At 39.4% G+C, this 23,387-nt stretch overlaps 1 protein-coding gene across 1 annotated transcript in view; it reads right to left on the bottom strand.

The window, feature by feature from the left end:
* The window catches only part of CRELD1 (cysteine rich with EGF like domains 1), a 571,547-nt gene that overhangs the window by 4,673 nt on the left and 543,487 nt on the right, over positions 1-23,387 (bottom strand). The window contains exon 10 of the mRNA XM_044078710.1: positions 22,295-22,435. Within this exon, the coding sequence (XP_043934645.1) occupies positions 22,295-22,435 (141 nt within the window). The remainder of the gene's footprint in view (positions 1-22,294; positions 22,436-23,387) is intronic.

Genomic DNA, 23,387 nt, shown 5'->3' with positions numbered 1-23,387 from the left:
GCTGTTCAAAAAAAACAAATACACTTAAAACATAAAGTGGGGGGCTTCGCCTCCCACACCCCTCCCCTACTTAAATATACCAATGCCTAGATCGCACTACAGTGATGAAAATGGCAAAGTAATGGATGCGGCCAAGTGATTTCTTTCCCAGGGAAAGAATTTGCTTATATGCCACTTTGTCATTTTGCCTTTTCGTCTTTTCAAGTTCGACCAAGACACATTCGAAAGAATGCATCTTCAGTAATCTAATAGGAACCCTTTCCTCAGTACTGCAGACAAATGGTGAAAGGCCAGCTTACTGTTTACATGTGCTCCCAAATCCCTGACCAATGGGTCTAGCGTTAGGATCAATCAATGTGATAGCTTTCAGGGGTAGCCATCTTTCCAAAGGATACTATTATGCATTTCTTGACATTTAGTTTTAGACCATGGCTCTAGTGTCAGTTATTATTCTGTGTCAGGCATTCTTGGAGGGTACTTGTAACATTGGGCGATTCTATGACAGCACCTGGTTAGCAATCATCTGAAAAACTTGGTCAGCCAAAGGTCCTTGACATTAGTCTTAACTTCAAAGAAGTAAATGCCAAAAGAGTGGTGCCAGCACAGAAACGTGAGGGACTCTGCTAGTGACTGTCCTCTTTATAGGGGTAAACTCCCCTGACTTCTTTGGTCCTACTTGTGAGCCAGCTGGTTATTCAGAGGGTGACAAATGGGTTTAATACCTACTTTTGTGAGTTGGTCTACAATGTCTGAGTGAGATATTGTGTCCAATGCTTTAGCAGTGTGCACTATTTTGCCCTCATGCATTGCTTTGGTGAATTTTTTAGGAAGTCCACTACGTTTAGTAGGCATGATCTGCCCTTGGGGAAAAACAACAGACTGGGTTGGATCCAGTGTCTGTGGATTTCCCATGTCATTGTTTATCATCTCCATGATAATTCTTCCCAGGGCTTTGCATATGAGACTAGTCAGACTTGTGTCTGTAGTTACCCGAGTTCATAGATGGCCTAGTGTCATAGGTTCATAGATAGGTACTAGGCTATCGGCCCAAGGGCCTAAGTAAGCCTAGCCAACAAGGTTCACTGGCTTATGCCACCCAAGAAAGTTAATTTCCTGTGCCCCTGTCGAGCAGAGCCACAGAAGTGATCCCTGGGTGTATTTCCTACTTCCCATCCACGCATCAAGATTTTTCTTGAGTGCTACTGAGGAACTTTGCTTGACAAACATGATTAGTTTGTTCCAGAGTATAGGAAGTCTCTGGGACAGGCATCTATCCCTCCAGCACATCCTGTTTTTTGTGGTGAGAAGGTTTAAGTCCCTAGAACGTGTAGCTCGGAGGGATTGGGATTTCTTTAGGTGTGGCATGTCCAACAGCTCTGGGTTTATCATAGCTTTATATGTTAGGCAGAGATCTCCTCAGAGTAGGCAATATGCTATGGAGTAAAGCTGGAGTTTTTTGAGAAGGTCAGTGTAGGGCATCTGTTTGAGGCCAGTAATCCTCTTTGTGAGGTATTTCTGTGGCCTTTCCAGCTGCTGCAGATGTCTTGTGAGGTACATTCCAAAAGAGGTGTTGTACTCTATAATGGGTCTAATGAGTGTCGAGTAGAGGGGAACAATGACCTCTTTTTTCCTGGAATGAGAGCCCTTTTGTGATAAGGTGTGCCACATAGAAGGATTTCCTGACTACTGTGGAGGCGTGATTATCAAAGGAGAGACTACTGGCCACCTGGGTCCCAAGGTCTCTTATCAGACATTTGGTGTTAAGTAGACTGCCGTTTATGTGGTAGTTCATGGGTAAAACGTTTTTACCAAAGGGGATGACAATGCACTTTTTGGCATTGGGCTTGAGGCCATGCCTCTGACACCAGGCATCTGTCTCAGTGAAGCCCATCTGTAGGATGTCCACATCATTTGGAGACTCGACTATGGCTCCTAGTTTGCTGTCATCTGTGAACTTCGTTAGCCAGAGGCCTTCTGTGTTAGCCTGTACTTCAGAGAAGTAGATACCAAACAGGAGAGGTCCCAGGACTGAAACCTTTGGGACTCCAAACCAGTGACAAGTGGAGTCTGCAACTTTTTCAGTAAGGGTTCTGTCAGTGAGCCAGCTGGCAACCCATCTTATGATGTAGGGATTTATACCTAGTTTAGTGAGTTTAGCTATAATTCCAGAATGGTGGATGGTGTTGAAAGCCTTGGTGAGGCTAAGATAGGCTGTGTGAACCACATTACCCTCGTCTACAGCTTTGGTGACTGCCTCAAAGAAGTTGATTAGGTTCAGAAGGCATCATCTGCCTTTCACAAACCCGAACTTGGCGGGGTCCAGAGTTTGGAGGTTACCAATGTCTTTATTTATGAGTTCCATGATGATACATTTCATGGCCTTGCAGACCAGGCTCGTCAGGCTAATAGGGTGATAGTTCCCAGAATCAGTGGAGGCTCCCCCTTTGTGGAGTGGGATAACTGTAGCTGTGTGCCATTCAGTGGGCACAAAGCCTGATGTGAGACTATGATTGAACATGGTGCTTAGGTGGGGAGCCAGTTTGTTCTGAAGTTCGTGTAAAATGCAGCCTGTAATGTTGTCCGGTCCCATGGATGCTGTGTTTTTGGTTTTAGAGAGTGCAGGTTTTACCTGCAGAGATGTGATTATGGGACTCTGCATTCTTCCTGTAGAGATATGGGCACTTTAGGGGGTGAGAGGGGGGTAAAGTTAGCACTGAACATGTCTGCCAGGATTTTGGCAATATCAGTTGGTTCTGTAGTTTTCATGCCGTTGTGCTGTAACTCTGAGCAGATCTGGGTATTGCCACTGAGATTCTTGACATAGCTATAAAATGCTTTGTGACTGCCCTTGGAATCACTGGTGATTTTGTTTTCGTAGCTAGCTTTGGAGGATCTTATAAGGGATCTCAGCTTCTTACTGAGGCTGATCAGAGAGCTCCTCCATTCATGGGATTTTACCCTCTTTTCAACAATTTCTTCCTTCTGTTGTAGAGTTTATGGCAGGGGACCGCCAGAGTGACTTCCTTTTTTTTGGAGGATAGTGTCTTGGTTCTGTTTGGGATAGCACAATCCATGCACTCGTGTAAGTGCTTATAGAGTGCATTTGTGTAGGATTCATAAGTTGTAACTGTATTGTCAATCTGCATGGGTGTCATGAAGTTCACCATAGGTTCATAGGTAGGTACTAAGCTATTGGCCATAGGGCCTATATAAGCCTAGCCAAATGGTACCCTGGCTTTTGCCACCACTTCTGTCTTAAGAAGTATGAAGTTGGCTTTGGAGAACTTTTTTACCATGGTTTCCTTAATGGTGGGGGGATGACAGTTGTGGTACTCCATTCACTTGGTACAAAGCTTGTCTGAAGGCTGTGGTTAAAAAGGGATTTCAATGGCTCAGAAAGGTGGTGTTTCATGCAATTAAGGAGGCATCCTAGGATTATACTGGGGCCCACTGATACAGTGCTCTCAGACATGGAGAAGTGCACTGAGGACCTGTTTTCTAGTTATTGTTGGGAATGTTTCGGTTGAGGGTATTTCCTGAGGGGTGTCGGGGGGGGGGGGCTAAAACTGGAGCTAAATTTGTTGGCCATTAGATTTGCTTAATCTGCTTGCTCAGTATAGGTGGCTCTATTTACAATTAGTTCAGCATATTGTTGTTTATTGCCTCTGAGGAGGCGGACATGGCATGATGGTTCCATAGTGACTTACAGCTCATTGCCTCAGTATGGCAGAGAAATACATTCTCTTGTCTTACCTTCCAAAGTTTTAGATTCCTTCTCAGAAGACAAGATGGAAAAAAATCCTGTTTTTGGGACCCATACCAGATCAAAGAGACAGCGCAACAGTTAGCAATAAAATGCTTAACTTATTGCCCTACTTACTCAATGAGGAACCTGTAAAGGGGATCTTCCTTACTGGAAAATAAAGGGACTGTCAGGGTGCATCCATGTTACTTTTTAAGCAGATAAACTTCACTCTCTGGGCATTGAAAAGGACTCTGTTCAACCATGTTATCCTGGTAAACAACAAATAAATAAGTAAATTCTTAACAACTGACATTGAGGGTGTAATAACTCAGGGTTTGTCAAGCTTTTTCCAGGAAAACCAACCAAGCATTTCTGGGGAGAAGAGAAGGGGAAGGGCCTGAGGCCAGTCTAAGCTGCTTCTCATAAGCCTGGGGGCTTCTTTGAGGGGAGAGGTTAGGTGATGTTAAGGGAGGGGTGGACTCATTGTCCTCCACTGTCTCACAGATAATGTCCATAGGATCCACAGACTCATTGTGTGAGCCAGAATACCATCCCCCTCCACCAATACAGGTAAGTTCCCATCTGGCATCCAAAAAAGCATACACAAGACTAACTGGTTCTAAGTGTCAAGGGACAAGTAATTGGCATTCACTGGGGTGTGGCCTGTACTGAACGTGATGCAGGCTTCAGATCCATCTCCATAAGTACAACATCATATAAATACAAGTTCCCACCACATATTTAATATCTGCTTTAGGTCTAGCCCTTTAAATATGAGGACTGGAAACGATGATTCAATGGACATGTCAGCAAGCCTAAATAGCTCATGAAAAACCCAGGAAGACAGTACTCAGTCTTAAGTACCACCAATCCAAGACTGGATGGCTCAAAGGACAGCTCTCCATGATCACACTGGTCATCCTTGTGCTTCAGACAATCACGCATGATACAGAATACATGTGGGCTCAAGCTTTCAATAGTTAAGAAAACTAATATGAGCTCAGTGGGAACAGCTAAACAGCAGACTTAGCTCTTTGAGTGCCAGGTCTAAAACTTCTCTCCTAGTTTTTGTCCTAGTGGTGACGCTGCAACGTAAACCTGCAGCTGCAAGGAGGAGCCTCTCACTGGTCACCCATATGAAGAGATCTTGATGCCTGGTACCTTTTTGGGCACACAGTAGGACAAAGGCTTTTCCACTTATCTCTTTTAAGACAAAAGATTAGACCTCTGGTTCCTTTGACAGTTGTCAACACTGTGCTCCTCCCAGCAACAATAATGGCAGTGCGGGTTTCTGCTGGTAATCTGATGGCCTCTTGTTCAATTACCATACTGCTATGCAAAACACAGAACTTTACCGATAACAATAAAAAACAGTTAGAAGTATCTAACTATAAAAATGAACTAGTAAGTTCAACGGATCTACATGCTTATGTTGGCTGTGCATTGAGTCATGATATGTGCTGGCACAGGCACAAAGGTATCCCCTAAATACAGGCTCTAATGGAAAAAAGTGCCATCTGTGACAGGTGGAGAAGATAAACCCAAGCAATGGCCCTTGAAGGGGGAGTCCTTTATATTAGATCTTTTTAATACACTAAACAATATGAAAACAGTATTTGAATGTAATCTAAATAATTAAAAAAAGTTCCATGTACCACTTAATAGTGTTAGTGACACAAAAACATCCTTACCTTTTGAGGACATACCTTACAAGTTAAAGTTTGCAAAATGAATACATATAGTCAAAAAAGGGGATTCCACCTCCAACAGCAGACCTGTAACCAGTGGTGTTCCACAGGGATCAGTCCTGGGACCTCTACTTTCAGGAATCTATTTCTCCAAAGTACAAGCAAAAACTAAAGGTCTGTGGCAGACAAAGTTTACTGATGTCTGCAAACTGGAAGCGGTCATAGAATCTCCAAATGATGTCAACATCCTACAAGAGGGTCTTACACAAACAAATGATTGGTGCCAAAGTCATGGCTTTAAACTCAATGCAAAAAAATGTATTAACATCCCTTTCCGTAAGAGTGATGTTCCTTCTAACACCAAAACATCAATAGGAACACCCTAAGTACACATTCAGTGGTGAATGACATGGGCACACAGCTTGACAGCAATATTACCTTTGATCACCATGTCTCCACAGTGGTAAGAAGGGCATTCTATACTGCTCATCCCATAAGTAAGGGCATTGCCTCCAGAAATAAAGAAGTTATAATTTTCCTGTACTATTCCCTCATCAGGCCAATAATAGAGTACAATGTCCATTTTTGGTATGCACCTTTTCAGGCACCTGCAGCAACTAGAGAAACCACAAAGGTTCCTCACAAGGAAAATTCAAGGTCTTCAGCATCTGTCCTATGTGGATCATCTGAAATCACTGTCACTTTATTCTATTTCATACAGACTACTCACAGGCAATCTCTGACCCTGCTTTACTGGAAATGCTGCATATCTCCAAGTCAAATGGTACACGAGTTACTCACTCTAAAGAACTTAACCTGGTATGTGACATTAATAAAACCTACTGGAAGGACAGATTTGTCTCCCAGAAGTTACCACACCTTTGGAACAGACTCCCACTTCATGTCAAACAGAGCACCACATTGGCCCTCTTCAAATGCAATCTGGATGATTGGCTGGGTAACCGTAAATTCACCTATATCCCTCTTGGACTTCAGCATGAGGTGCTATTCATGGAAATAAGGGTAGGACTTGGATAGGCTTGTAAGGGCACTACGGCCATTAGCCTAGTAACTTCCTGTGATCCTATGATCCCATGAAATCTCTGCATTCCAGTCCTCAAAAATAACCAGAATCAGTCTGAACAGTAGGTCTTAAGACATGCATAAAACAAGTCTTCAGAAGTAGTACTGTTTGGGTCTCCTCTGGAAAGATTTAATGTTCGGCCCACAGAACTACTGCATTAATCTGAGTAATAACTGCCTGAGATTCAATAGATTGGTACTGATCACTTGAAAATGCATATTATCATGACTGCCTTCAAGTTGAAATTATAGCCCTCTTGTACTCCTGCCTCCAGCCAGGAGGGTCTGCCCATATCCATATATTTCAAAAGACTAACTTAAGACTGCACCAGCTTGGGTAAAGTATATTTAATAGGTTCCTGACCCAGAGACTCCCCATACTCTGGAATAGACTGCCCATACCTGTCAAGCAGAGCGCTTCACTGGCCCTCTTCAAAAGGAGCCTTGATGATTGAATGGGAGATAGGAAATTCACCCCAGGGATCATGTTAGTCACCCTGCTAGACAGGGGTCCAGAGAAGTAAATATTGTGGGAAGAAATATCCAGGGAATTGTTATGGCTAGGCTTGCATAGGCCCTAGGGCCGATAGCCTAGTACCAACCTATGAATAGAGACACAATCTGTGTACTTGGCTCTCTTACTCAAATAAACAGATGAATGTTCAACTGTGAAAAGCTGGAACATGAACAAGCAAAAGACAATTACTGCCCGCAGTCTAATAAGGATGATATCCCACTACTAAACAGACCACTGCAGTACATTAAACGGATTTAAATGTTACTGTAAGTTTGTTCTACATGGGCTGCACCCCTGATATGGGTCACTGTATCCACATTACTGATATAATTTCATTTTGGACTATAACTGTTTACTACTATTGTTAAACAAAACCTACCTATACTTCTTGTAACTTGTAATTAATTCTTTTTAATTGTTGTTTTTATTGTGGAGCTTTTCTCCCTGGGCCGCCACTGAAAAAGGACCTGTGTCCAATCTGATTTTCCTTGTCAACAAATGTAAATAAATAATAATAATAAATAATGTATAAATACTACCAGAGGTTGCACTGACTTGAAGGAAAGGGAAAATATTTAACTTTCTTCTAAGTTGGATCTCAAAGTAAGTGAGAATGTGTGTCAGTGTCCCCACATAAAAAGGTGTAGGCAAGGAATATGCCACTTCAAAAATACTTTGAAATAGTACGTTTTTATGTTCACAGAACATCGTTCAAATGGGATAGCAGGACCATGTAATGATATGTTGAGCTTCAGTAATACTGGCTTTGATCACAAAGAAACATGATTATTTTACATATTATCCCAACTGTAATGATTAGTTCAGCATTGAGGGGAAAAATTGCTTGGCCAAATAAACACAAAACACACTTTAAAACCCACACCCCCCTAACTAAATATACCAACTCCAAGATCACACTACAGTGGGGAAAAGGGCAAATCCCCTATGACTGCCAAGCATTTTTTTACTCCTGGGAAAAAAACTCACTGAAGTGGCCATTCGCCATTCGGTGATTCCTGTTTTCGCTGTTTTTTCTGACGATGAAGATGTGTTCAATTAACAAATCTTTCAACAACGTAATATAGACCCTTACCAGGATGCAGGGTCTACAATTTTGCCTGCACGTAGAACCTAGCAGTGCCATGAGGGACATGACGCTGCTAACTGTTGTAGTGTGTTAGAAGTTTAAAGACTGCAGCAATAATATCTAGTTTCTGAATGTGACAGCATTTGCCTGTGAAAGTGGTGAGGCATTTCTGGGACTGTGATGAATACTCTTAAAAACTATGATATCACAAACACAAACCTGACTGCTTTATTCCAACAGAAGCAAAGACCAAAGTGAACAACTCCTGCTTTTCTAAGTGAAGCAGACCAACACAATGTAATTAATATATGACATTTTTGACATTTGTTAGATTTCTGAAATTGCAGTGAAAATTTGTTGCTGTGGAAAAATACATGTCTGGTGAGCTCAGTCATTCGTTTTTTAGTGCAACAGAACAGAAACTTTTAAAGGATTTTATATCCCTCCTCCCCAATGCAGCCTTTAAAATTCATTAATTCTGCCCTGATAAAATGAATCACATTCTCCACAATACTAAAAAAAAAGATGTCTGATGTGTCCAACACTGCTATCTTATTTTATGTCTTATAGAAGCTCCTTAGAGCTGACTTGATAAAGCAGTGCCTTAGCAGAAATGTGGTACAAGTGACACCACTTTTCCTAACATATACTGCTGAGTAATCAAACAAGAAATTGCAGAGATGAAATGATCACCTAATAAAACTCCACTGGGAAATCTGTCAAAAACACATCGGTATGCATGCAGGGATTTGCAGCCCAAGGCTGCTGTGATATTACATCAAGAACAAGCAATGGAGCTACTAAAAAATGAGACCACCTTCCTATTAATAAATGCTGTCCGTGGTGGCTCTTGGTTACAATACTTTACTAGTGTCAGCGATGTAATGGGAACTGCGTCACAGGTGAAACACTTATCAGTACGGCAAAAGATGCTGGCAAAATTTCTCTTGAAGATCAACATCTTGAATTGGTAGCAATGCTATGAAAATGATCTAGGAACTGCTGTGATAATTTTTTAAAGCAGCTACACAAAAAGAACACGATGAATATGACTAATTGCTGGACATATTTAAGACCTAGAAATCTGACAAGATGAGAACTGTACATTAAGAATAAAATATTCCATGCTGAAATACATGAGTAAATTACTTTCTCAGCTTGTCCATGTGAAAAGAATTTGTCCCTTTTCATGCAATTAGTTGACATATTATTTTGCCTTCCTTTGTCACAGAAACAGAGTGGGCTTTAGGCATAGGCATGTCTAGGACTGTGAATAAATAAACAAATGCTTTACTGATCCTAAAGATTCGTTTACTGAGTGACTTTCTCTGCTTGACTTTGATTTCTAGCTGGGACAGAAGAATTTACAGTAGTTGCTTTAGAAGAATAATTCCAGTAAAGTACCAACAGAAATCATATTAAACAGAAATTAATGCACAATAACCTAATATCAATGAATATGCATAACATGCTGCAGTCTACTACACAGAACAGTATGGTACATGTCGGGACCTGCGTCAGCAAGTCCCAAAATAGAGACTGAATGGCCGAAAAAAAAATGACTTGCATTTACCAAGTCCGAGATGGTCTTAAGTTTACCTACTCTTTTGCCCTTGATGAAATTAAATATTTGGATGTCCTTTTGTTTAAAGCTTTCATCCTTTGAAACCCAGATTGGTATTGTGAAGGGACAATTTATCAGACTTTCGAGGATGATTTCAGAAGTACTTAATTTTTTAAATGAATGTAACAAGTTAGTAGATATGTTTCTTTAACGGGAGCATCCTAAAGAAGTTGTTACAGATATTTTCAATCAAATTAAAAGTATGAGAACTAAAGATTTTTCCTATTTTGGGTAAATATTCCCCCAATAACAATAGAGAGACATATAACAAACCCCCAAGTGACCAATATGACAATTTCACTCAAGCCTTTATTTTACAATATGGTCCTTTGAATAATGCTGTTATTAAAATTATTAGCAATAATTGGAAAATATTGAGGGCATTTGACCTCAGTAGGTTTGCATTTCCTCTATGTGCTGTTTACCAAACAGCCAGCAATATTAAGAAGTTGTTAGAAGTGTTACTTGAAATTCTGGAAATGAGCACACACGTAAGTGTGGTCACCATCAACAATGTACCTATATTTGTATGGTCAACAATAGTCATACAGTACTCACATGGTCAATACACCTTGTTTTTCAAAAATGGCAATTCTCAAATTAAACAGTTTATGTGGCATTTTGTTTGCAATGTTAAAGTTCATTTATTGGGAAAACTGAGAGGTCCGTTGTGCATTAAGATATATGGACATTATCAGGTCATAAAAATAAGAGCGATAAAAATGCTTTCTTTAAGCATGCTATCTCTTGTCAATATAAGTTTACTTTTAGTTCACAGAGATGTTGGGGGTGGCTGTTGGGAGAACACTGTGGATTGTAGGGAACTGCTTTGCCAGTTGGAACTGAATGCTAATGAACCAGCAGGGCTTAATAAGACAGTACCTTTATATTCAGTTTTAAATAAGGAGAGATAAATTATGATGGTAGGAATTAATTTTTTATTATTTATTTTTGCTTGTATGTATATGTACCTTTAAGTACTTAATTGGATGCAATTATTGTTTTTTAATTTGTGGGCTTTTATAAATGATTGGTTCTGCCAAGTTGTTAAGTTCTGATAAAGTCTTGTAAAACAGAAGACAAAAGCGCTTAATTGCATTAAAATACTTTTTTTTTTGCCTTTTATTGGTGCTTCTTTATTTCTATTTTATTGGCAATTTGCAGATATTGGCGGGTCTGTGAAGTGCAAACGCTTGCTCTTGGCTACTCATTTTATTTCTGCATTTGGGCCATGTTTTGGTGTTCATACTGAAAAAGGGGTAGAGCATCTAACCTCTATTGGCAGCACAGGATCTTTTAAGCCTGAAATCTTGTTAGTGAGAAACTTTATGGTTTCTCTAGTTCTTTGATATGTCAAGTGAATTATCACACACTATAACTGGTCTAATTAGTACAGGAGTATAAGGGAACCACGACATCTTTAAATTTCAATGTTATGCCTTTGGCTGATAGCTGTGCTAAATAGTAGGATTTTCTGACTACAGATGCCACAAGGTGATTGAAAAAGAGGGGACTGTCATTTCAGGTTCCCAGATCACTGCCTACATTTTCTTTTAATAGTGGAGTGCTGTCTTTCACATATGTTGAGGGTTGGGGTTGTTTGCCAAATGAAATGATCCTACCCATTTTCACGTTTAATTTGAGTCTGTTTTCAGCATACCTGGTACTAACTAGGAAACTTCTTTCTTAGGGATACAAGTGCAAAGGGGATCATAATAATGACACCCAGTTTTCAGTCATCTACAAAATGGACATCAGAAAAGTAAAACGCTAAAGAGAGAGCCCTGGGGAACTCTGATGGCTACCTTCATACTTTCAGATGAACAACTTACCGCATGAACTGAGCGAATCTGCTTTCCTTCTTGTCACATAAGCCTCCTATCAAAGATCAGCGACCGATATCATCAGTATACATCTTTTATAGCTGACATAACGGATTTTCTCTGTGTGTCTTTGACTAGTAAGACTTTCCCATATTGTCAATTCCTTGCAAAAATAAGCCAAATGGCTGAAAGGTGAAGCTTCAAAAGGTTAAGCTCTACTGTACCTTAATGAGTCCCTAGTTACGGAGGAAGGGTTCAAGAAAAAAACCTAGTAACAGTGTGAACCCATAAACAAATGGCTGTAACAAAATCATAAAATGTAATGCAGACAAGGTGAAAGCAAGCACTAGAAACATGGTAAAGAAGCCTTTGAAAGCAGCATTTTCTAAAAGGTGACCAGTCACAAGATGGCAAAAGCTAATGCAGTTACATAATCTACTTAGAAAGGGTTTGTTTACAATTGGCACTTGTCCCTCCCTGTAGAAAAGTAGACAAGCAGCTGTTTTATCTTTCAGGCCTCACAAACCTACTAAAAAAACTTGTGCTGGAGGTGCATGTCCTGCATGTGAATGGGCTCCCTTCTCCATGACTACTGTCTTTGGAATTATGACATGAAACAGGAAGATAGATGGACTGGCCTATGGATAATTTCTGCATGCCTTTTAGGAAGAAATATGAGATGGTCATAAGGGAAATCCAGTCTCAGAAAAAGACCAAATACAACTCACTACAAACAAGGGTATGAAACTTCATGATACTTTAAGCACAGGCAATGCTCAACAAGGTGGCTAACTTCTAAGAAAGAAATCTCAAAAATGTTTTCTTGCTTGCCATTATTAGGGAATGAGAAAAAATGTAATCCACAAAAATCAAGTCTCAAGGAGGCCAGAGTTCCTCATAAGAAGACAGAGATGCAGACTTCAAGAAAGTGCTTCACCAGGTAGTGTCAAGGCCATAGTCCTGGCCTTTCAAAAAGATCATAATGGGTTAGAAAAAGCAGCAACATTCACTCTGACCAGATCAAAACGGTGTCTAAGGCAGACCAGAAGCACTGGCATGTTACTTGGGTGGCAACATATACTTTTCTGCCCAAATGCAGACTTTTTTTGTCATAACAGAACAAGTCTTGTTAGTGGAAGGCTTCCTAGTACTTTACTCATCTTCTGACATACCAGAAGAAAGGTCTACATAGAGTACAGGGTTATAACAAAAAACATAAGTACTGTCCCGAAAGGCACCCGATATTGCCTTAGTTAGGAGTGGGCACTGTTGTTCTACTTCATTTTAATCGGGGGGGGTTACATGTAAATCTGTCTTTACTGTCAAAACCTGTACCTGGATAGTTTAAAATCAACAATGGACCCCCAACAATAATAACACATTCTATATTTTGTATCAGATTTAGACAGTTTGCATTTTTATGCCAGATGGTACAGTTGAAGAACACAGGGTGGGGACACAGAACAGCATATATAAAATTCAGCTTAAAATCCTGGTCTTCAGTTCTGACGAAGTTTTAAGAAAAATGAAAGCATTCAGCTGAGGTTACTTTTGCTAACAAAGTGTGCTTGTCTTCCTATGTGAGTGTTTTTTCCCTATATTTTGTTTGATTTAACACTCAAGCCAGGAGAAGTAGTTTGTTCATTGAAGGATTTTTTGCGGGTTGGAGAAACAGTGCTGTTTAACTTTTCTGATGTAGTTATATTATGTATTCCTACATGCCCAGTAGCCAGAGTGAGCTATCACATTTAATTTTTTTTAAATTTTCTTTGCAAAATTCAAGCCACCATAAGGTCCACGACAGGGAATTATTAGTTATGTTTACAGTCCTTGCAGGCGCATATGTACTTAGAAGATTGATGAGAGTTTTGTTAAATGTATGAAGTACAGAATCATGGCAGTGTTTGGGCGTTTTCAGAAAGTTGAAGAGCTCACTGACAATTAATCTGAGGCATCTTTATCGGAGCTGGTGGCAATTTATAGTTATGTGCTGCATCAATTAGTTGCTGATCATATAGATGACCAGGGAGAATTCCAGCAGCTGCAAGTTTTCTGGTTCCTTTGCAAGTCTCCAGTTTATAAAGTTTCTTTCTTTTTGTATGCTGTTTTGTCCCACCACTGCCTGCTGACAATCAACCCTCTGTGATCAGTTAGGCCCAATTGCTTCCCACAGAGTGAGGTCCAGTCATCTGTGGCTGTCATTCAGGCATCCATCCGTGTTTTTTTTTTTCTTATGACCTAACCTTGCCCTTCGCTGGCTTATATCTATGACTGTGTCACCATGAGGGCCTACTATGCCATCCTGCTAAATGCAAGTGCTCTGATCCACATGCTAACGAGGGCTGTCATCACCAGCTTTGTAAGACAAGACCATGCTTTCAGTTATGGCCACTTTTCCTGTAATCCACAAAGTCACACATCTTACAAACCTCAAAACAAGTGAGCAGTCATTTGCCAGTCTGCACGATCCATTTCAGCTCTACCATTTCCAAAGCCACTAAGGAAAATTGGATCATCTGGGATATAGTCAGAGCTTTATCCCTACATACCACAAACAAGGCCACAGCTTTCACTTATACTAGATTTTGGATCTTCCCAAACTGCAGCTGAAATCAGCCAAGTAAAACCACTGGTAATAAATACTATTCTGGAGGTTACTGTGCATCTTTACAGTCCATGTGATATAAAAATCACTAAGTATCACATGTTCATAGGTGCAGTTAGCATGGAACCTATAGTCTTTAGTAGAAGTCTTACAGCTTTACCAGATTCCGGGTAAATGCATTTAATATGAAGGTGTTTACTGCTTCCAGTGGTCACAGTGACAAGATCAGAGTGAGTGAGTGAGTGAGTGAGTGTGTGTGTGTGTGTGTGTGTCCCTTTAAGAGCCATTCCAGTCCATGGACACATACATATAACTACAGAGAATCTTCAAGCAAGAATGACATTTTGAGTGAGCAGCTGAGGTGTAAGCATGCATGTGTGTAGTAGTCAGTCAGTTACTTTAATTTCTATGTTCCAGTTATCTATCCTGATGTGTTTGTGTGTAATAAACCACTTAAACGAACTCCCAACCTCATCGTCTTGTTTGAATACACAAGATGAGTGACATGGTGTCAGAATGGGATCCAAAGTAAAACTTCTTCAAAACCACGAGGCGCGCAGCTGCAAGTGGAGGAATATACAGGAGTGAATCATCCGATACTCAAACGACTCACAAACAGGTCAGAAAGATAAATCCAGTTATTAAACCTCTTTCAAATGATTTTTTACTCTACAAATATAAAATGAAGCATTCAAAACATTTCTAAATGAATTTCTAATTAAAAATGCTTGAAATCATGATATATTGATAAAATACTCAAAAGAAATGCCTAGAATAACTTCTGAATTGCATAAAATGTATTAAAAAAAGAAAATGACTATTTTTTTCGCCATGTGTTTCTTTTTCTTCTGAACTAAAGTAATTCAAAGTATCTGAAGTGTGCAAAGTATTACAGTACAGTTATTTTGCAGAATATGGTCATTTCAAAGAGTTTAGGATGCAGTTGAATATTTTTCATGTACCTGGTGTGATTGTATTTAAACATAATTACAAGGGCAATTTGTTAGCATGACAGAAAGATTTGGCAGATCTGCTCCACTTGTATTGGATAATAATATTGCTGAAAACTGGAGAGTGTTTGAGCAAGAGTACGATACTTTCATACAGGCTGCTTTTTCTGATAAAGATGCACATACAAAGGCATTTATTCTTCTTAATTTAGCTGGTTCAGAAGCCATTGAAAGGGAGTGTTCATTTGTGTATGCCCCAGCTGTGTATGCAGGGGAGTGAGAAACTGCCATATTGTGGTATCAGCTGAAACCTGGAAGATCATGAGTGCTTAAAACGTAAATTTAAGAAAATGTGCAATCCCCAAACAAATATTAACAATGGAAAGGCACATATTTTACACAAGAGATCAAAAGCCTGGTGAAACTTTTACAGCACATATAACTGATTTAAGAAACAAGGCAAAGATGTGCAGATTTGGTGATCTAAGAAATTAGTTGATAAAAGACTGGCCTTGTGTGTGGTATTAAAGATGATGCAGTAAGAAAGACTTTGCTTTGAGACAGTGATTTAACTTTGAATAAGGCTATAGAAATTTGTCAGATACACAAAAGCACACAAATATGCTTACAAATGAAAAAAGCATGCTTGCAGTGCCTTCCAGTGCTAATATTAATACTATGCAACATAAGGTTAAAAGACATAGCCCCAACGGCGTGGTTTCTCTAGAAAAACTATGGTCTCTCTAGCAAAACTCAGGGCAGCTTCAGTAAAATCCAGGGCACACTCAGTAAAGCAGAGGGGTGACTCAGCAAAATCTGTGACAAGCCTCATAGTCAACTGTCATAACTGTGGACGTAATCATGAGCCCAAGTAAGAGAGGTGCTTAGCTTTTGGTCAGAAGTGCCACACGTGTAAAAAGAGGGATCATTTTAAAAGGTTCTGTAAATCTAAAGGGGCACATTCTTTTATTAAAAGAGAGCATTCAAGAGGCAAGTTGATCAGCCAGAAAGTCACGACCCTACTTTTTATGTTGATGGTTTGTCTGTGCTTGGTGAAACAATTAATGCAGTAGATTTGTGGGCAAAGAATGAAGTATTCTGTACAGTTCTGATTAATAGGAGACCTGTAGAGCTCAAGGTTTATACTGGTTCAAAGTGCAATGTTACTTCAGCAGAAATGTTTTTAAAAGTAAGTGCTGGTGAGAAGCTTCACCTGGCAAAGTGTGCGAGAAGCTTGTTGCTTATGGTGATGAAGAAATTCAAACCGAAGACTCAGTAGTGCTTTCATGTTACTCTACTGGGAACAGCTATGACTCGCAATTTTACATAGTCAAGAGGCATGTGCACTCATGGATAGGCCACAGAGAGTTTGAAAATTGGACTGCTTTCATTTAATAGAGAAGTCCATCATGTAAGCATGCGTAACAATGAAAATTTCATACAACTTATTTTTTCTGACTATGCCGATCTTTTCGAAGACAAGTTAGACAAACTCACAGTTCTGTATTCTATGAAGTTGTTAGACCATGAAGTAAGCCCAGTCATCAGACCAGCACAGAAAGTTACAGTAGCCATGGAGGACAGAGTCAAAGCTGAGCTAGACAGGATGGTGTGTCTAAGAGTAATTTGTCCAGCAGATGAACCAGCTGAATGGGTAACCTCTATGGTGGTAGCTCATAAGAAAAGCTTAGATGATATTAGAATATGTACTGATCCAAGAGATTTGAACAAACACTAAAAAGACCTCATCATCCAATGTGTACAGTCGAAGAAGTTGCTGCTCTTATGCCTAATGCCACTGTTTTTTCTGTCTTGGATGCAAAATGTTCATTTTGGAAAATTTTGCTCGACTAAAAATCTTCATTGCTGACCACTTTCAGTACACCATTTGGATGGTATAGATTTTTGAGAATGCCATTTGGGATAAATTCTGCCAGTGAAGTCTTTCAAAGTGCGATGGACATATTTTTTCTGGCTATCCATGTGCTATTATAATAGGTGATATTCTGGTAGGAGGCAATGGTGAAGTCGAACATGACAGAAACCTCAGGAATGGTCAGGAACTTACTCGTGAAGTACATTTTAAGCTGACTCCTCAGAAATGCAAATTCAGGCTACACGAAGTTACTTATGTGGGTCATTTGTTTACCAATTCAGGCTCACGACCAGATCCTTCCAAACAAACTGCAATTCTTGAGATGCCAGCTCCAGCAGATGTGACCTCCTTACAATGTTTTCTTAGCATGTTCAACTATTTGGGCAGGTTCATTCCAGATTTGAGTGAGCTTTCAGCACCTCAGAGAGCTGACATGCAAAGATGCAACTTGGTCCTGCTTGGAACACCACCAAAGAAAGTTCAGTGTCTTGAAAAAGAAAATTGCCAGTCCACCCACCTTAAGATACTATGATGTTCACAAACCTGTAACTCTTTCGTGTGATGCCTGGAAGGTGCAGTCATTCTTCAAGACCAGTAGCCTATGCATCCAGAACTCTAACCCAAACTGACAGTCAGTATGCTCAATAGAGAAGCAGCTCTTAGCAATTGTATTTGTATGTTCAAAGTTTCATGATTATATTTATGGCTGACCTATTCAAATCAAGACTGACCACCAACCTTTGGTCACTATTTTGAAAAAGCCAATGCACACAACTCCTGCAACATTGCAATGTATGATGTTGAAACTGCAAAAGTACAATTTTCACTTGGTTTATACAAAAGGCAATCTTCTTTATCTTCCTGACACTTTATCCAGATCACCCAGGAAAAACACTGAACAGCATGAAAATGAGAAACCTGATTTTGAGGTCATGGAAGTGAGAAATTTTTCTTCCGCCCATCTTGTTGAGCTTAGTTCTCATACAACTTCAGAACCAGGTCTCCAGAAGCTCAACCACTTTATCAGTCGAGGATGGCCATCAAAGCAATATTGTTTTCCACTAGAAGTTCAGCAGTATTTTCCTTACAAAGACGAAATTGCCCTGGAAGATGGTATCATGAAAGGTCCAAAAGTGATTGTTCCAAAATCCTTGCAACAAGAGTATATTAAAATCTTGCATAGTGGCCACCCAGGAACTCATTCTACCAAAAGAAGGGTGAGGGGACTAGTATTTTGGCCTTCCATGTCAAGAGACATTGAGAAAGAACTCTCAGCTTGTTTTGTTTGTAAGAGTACTAAATCGCATCAACAAAAAAACCCCACTTCAGCTAACCCAGACTCCTGAACTACCTTGGTTGACAGTAGCTACAGACATTTTCGAATGTAAGGGTCAGCATTACTTGGTATTAGTAGACTCATTCAAATTGGTTTGAGATTGACCTATTTCCTAATCTCATGTCCAGTACTGTCATTATGAAGTTTCAGAGATACTTTTCTTCTGTCCACGGTAGTCCGCACAAACTCATTTATGACAATGCTGTGCAGTTTACAAGTCAGCAGTTCAAAAAATATGCTGAAACATAGAACTTTGCTCATATTACAAGTAGTCCTGAATATCCACCATCTAACGGCTTGGATGACTGTGCAATTCGGAGTGCAAAACAGCTGTTGGACAAATCTAAACGAGACAATACTGATGTTTTTCTAAATCTCTTTAATCTCCTTAACATTCCTCGTGACAATCTACTTGGTTCATCTGCCTAGAGAATAATGTTGAGTCAACCAGAACCACACTGCCAATCAGTAAAAATCTGTCGATTCCAAGTGCTAAAAGCAACAAAACAGTAAAAGCTTAACCCAGAAGTCCTACTACAACAAAACCAGCAAGCCTCTGAATTCAATGAGAGGAGGAGAGATAGTGAGGATGCAGACAGTGAAAGGATTTGACCGAACAGGACTTATGAAACATTTGTGTGAGGAAGCGAGATCGTACATTATTGAGTCGCATGTGATGGAATTCAGGTGGAATCGGAAGCATTTACTACCAGTGTCAGAGCCAGTGTTACAGCATCTTGCCTGTAATATTTGTTGTTCTTCTTCTTTCGGCTTTTCCCGGTTAGGGGTCGCCACAGTGGAACTCCGGTCCACTAATGATTGGCAGTAGATTTTTTACAGGTGCCGAGGTGCCAGCTCGACACCCAACCTTCATCGAAGGCACGCCCATTCTACGTATGTCTTTCGAATGCCACTCGACCGTGGGGAGGACATGTCGACTCCACACGGAAGGTGCACACGCTGAGAATCGAACGGGAGAACCTCTTGCTGTGAGGCAACAATGATAGAGACTAATTCTCAGAGTGATTTGTTCTTGTTCCAGAGAACATTTCATCATCTGTTCCTGTTCTTGAAAGTATCCCTGAAAGTCCTCAAGAAGAACATTCCCCAGTAACTGTCCCTGTTGCTAAACCCAGTTCTAATTAATACATTATGAGGTCAGGTCGTATCTCAAGACCTAATCTCAAATTTACAGGAACCTGGACATGATTGTTATTGTTGGTATACATCTGTATAATTTGCATGCTCTCCTTATTGTCATTTTTCATTTGCATGACAGAGTAGAAGGAGGAGGATGTAGATAAGAGTGTGTGTGTGTACCTTTAAGAATCAATCCAGTCCATGGGCACGAGCAAATATTAATACAGCGTACATGCAGCCAAGGTGTAAGCATGCATGTGTGTAGTAGTCAATCAGTTAGCTTATTTAAGTTCTACGTTCCAGTTATCCATCCTGATGTGTTTGTGTGCAATAAACTACTTAAACGAACACCCAGTCTCATTGTCTTATTTGAATACACAAGACGAGCGACAGACTGCTTCTCCTATGTTAGGTTTGGGGGGTTTATTTGGGTGATGCTTTGCATTTGTTGAACTGTTTACTTAGATTAGGACTCCTCTTTCTGCTGTTGCAATCTTTCCTGAAGATAAAGTATCCTGGTAGAGCAAATTTCTGAGACAAAAAGGACATGAGGATGAATGTCAACGTATCAGAGTTTGAAATTCTGTTACTTTATTACATATGCACTAACCAGGTTAGTATGTCTGCTATCTGGAGACTATAATACTGCATGAAATCTCTGTACGTTTTTTCTTGCATGCTTATTTGAATACAGCAAAAGACTCGACATATATGAAAAGGAATGAATCAAATTTCTGAAAATTTTACACTGGCCCACTAAAATGATGCTTATTGATCACAATTCAGTTCTCAGTGGAATCAGAGAATAACGTGGTTGTGAAAGAATTACTACTGCATCAAAACCAACCCATAAACCAACGAAATAAAATAATAACACTCTCTGTGTTCTTTATGGTTCCCAACAGTACAGTCACTTGTGAATGGGCCTTTGAGAATACACGCACATTTTGTGAATTTAATCGAACAATTATATGGAGTGAATTGTTGGGAACTGTAAGGAGCACAGACAGCGTTCTTAATTACTACTACAGAAGAACAATTATGGATAATGGGGATATTTCTACAGTATCTTGATTACTGAATGCCACTTTTTATAACTTATAAAATTTTGTTATAATTAAAGGAATGGATGATCTGTTTATTTTTCTAGAGAATTCAGTAAAACAAATTTGCTATTAACTATACAATTAATATTTATAAAGACAACACCAAATAGCTGGATGTGTTAGTGCGAGTAAATAATACTAAAGTTTAGAGAGGTTCACACAAGAAGCCATCTTCTGCTAATCGTTTTCTATATGCTGCCAGTGAGCATCCCCAGCATTTAATTAGATCATTGACCTATAGGGAGTTTTCCAGAATGAGAAGAATATGGTCAGGAGATCCCACACAATTATTCATCATCTGGCAGGCAGAAGTTACATAGGAAAGCAATACAGTAACAGGAAAAAAATAAATATATATGTGGAGATAGACAGGATGTTTATTTTGTAGGGTATGCCACTTTTGTGGAAGGGAAGTGCTGGCACACTACTGGTGATTATCTGAGTACAATAACTGGCTCAGTTCTTAAACCTTCATTTAGAAATTCCCATAGCATTATGGAGAGAGTGATACATTCTGGAGCTTTCTCAGAGGATGATGTACGACAGCTTAAAATACTATAAAGGGTGTTACATGTGTGAATACTGGGGAAATTTGAGACAACATTAGAGTAACACCATGTATTTAGAATGGTACAAACTGCAAACTATTATTGTCTGGTAGTAGTGTATAGTTAGTACGTTGGACAAAATGAAAAACCTTAAGAGTCCATATGAACATACATGTCATAAACATGGGGCTACTGCTAGACAAGTGGCAGTTAGTTTTAAGAATTATTTTTAAACATTTTTATGATCACGATTGTAAATGTTTGAAATTTTTTTCTGATGTTTCAGTTAGGGAATAGACATTTATATCACAACATGCCTGATACTGTTAAAGTGATTTTCGACCATTGCATATACATGGTAGTATGAGATAAGTGAAGCAGTCCAATGCATTTTCCTGCATATCCATCTGTCTTTGTTTGGGCCATTGCTTAATAAATGCACCATGGTGCAAAGATAAGGTTAAAAAACATTTGAAAATCACTTTAACCAAGAACACTTGCCTTATTTACATCTTTAAGTCTTAAAGATTTCAATCATGAGCTTAATATTAAATATTTATTATAAATGTCTGTTGCAATATTAATTATTCATGATGTTATTAATCATTGACTTGCATCAAGTGGTGAATGGGGAGCATGAAGGAATGTTAATTCTATTTTTGAACATGTATAGCCTTCAAAGACAGTTGGCTGAGGTGCTACTTGGCTTTAAAATACAGAATAAAGATTTGTTTTGTAAGGCTATCCATTTAAGTGCGCTTACTAAATGACACCTAGATGATATAGGCTGCTGACTGTAAAAACTCCCTATGAAACACATTTGACTTGTATCCACACAGGAAGTATATTACCAGCTCCTCCCTTGTATCCACACAGGAAGTATATTATAAGCTCCTCCCTTGTATCCACACAGGAAGTATATTATAAGCTCCTTCACTTCTGCACAGTACCTCTAGAAGGATCTCAGCTAACTTATTTTCTACTACTGCCCTTTCTCATGAAATTTACATATCTTATTAAAGATGGCAATTTTTAAAATACCTGGACTTTAACTGTGTAAGGCGGAATAGTTTCTTCAATGGTTCATCATTGCTCACTTCAGATTGTACCACACTGAAGTGCATCCCCCTTATCCATAAAACAAATTGATTTATAATCCAGCTTACCTAAAGTTTGATCCTCTACACACTTCCCATCTTGGGGTACGTATCCTTGTTCACATATGCAGAAGTATCCACCTTCACTGTTTTCACATACTTGTTTTTCTCCTGAGCATACGTTCTCCTGGGTACTGCACTCATCAATATCTGCAAAAAAAATAATAAAATAAATATATGTATGAACATGGATTACTCATGCAAAGTGGTCACCACATTGCAATAAAATTTAATTTTAAATTATAGCGTCATCAGCAACAGTGGATATTTAGAAGAATGTTTTCTATAAAGCTGTCCCTTTGTAGCACAACCAGTACATTATGACTATCTAGAGCCTGAAATGATGGTGGTACTTACAACCAAAAGCAGATTTTAGGGGACTATCCTTTGGTTTATAAGGTTTACAGCTAAGTACTAGGCTAGCTGCCCTCATGGGCCATTTTAAGCCTAGCCAATTTCCCTTCTGATGCTTGAATTAATTTACTGCATTTGGTATTAGACTGGCCTTACGCATGACCAATATTATACATTATCCCTAGTGAGAAAAACTGGGATTATACCATAGATAATTCGAGGGAACAGATGCATGGGATAAAGCATTTAGGAACTGCATCTGTCCAATAGTAGTACAGGGGGCAATTCTGGAATAATTTTTCTGTTTCTCATCCAAGTTGCTCTTGAATATGGACAGGGAAGAGCTTTGTTTTACATGGATGGGAAGTCTGTTCCAGAGCAGATGTATCCTCTGTGAGACAAACCTGTCCCTCCATACTGTACTTTTGATGCTGCAGAAGAGGTTTAGATCCCTAGATAGAGTACTTCTGATGTAATCTGACATGGTGATATGCATTAAATCTATCAATATTGGGTCACAGCATGCCTTGCATGCCAGACACAGGTCACCTTTTAGCAGTCTGTAGGATACCAAGTATAGTAACAAGGTTTTGAGTAGGTCCTTGTGCGACAGACTGTTTAAGCCTTGTATCCTTTTAAACAAAGTCAATCAATCAATCAGTCAATAAATAAATAAATAGATAAGGCATCTCTGGGGCATTTCATTTGTTGCATGTGTCTGGACAGATACATGCAAAAGTGGCATTAT

Source organism: Protopterus annectens, chromosome 7.part1 (assembly GCF_019279795.1).
Source record: "Protopterus annectens isolate FY-2018-M chromosome 7.part1, PAN1.0, whole genome shotgun sequence".
In the NCBI taxonomy this organism is placed as follows: Eukaryota; Metazoa; Chordata; order Ceratodontiformes; family Protopteridae; genus Protopterus; species Protopterus annectens.
Note: the sequence above shows the minus strand (reverse complement) of the source record. Positions and strands in the feature narration are given on the sequence as shown.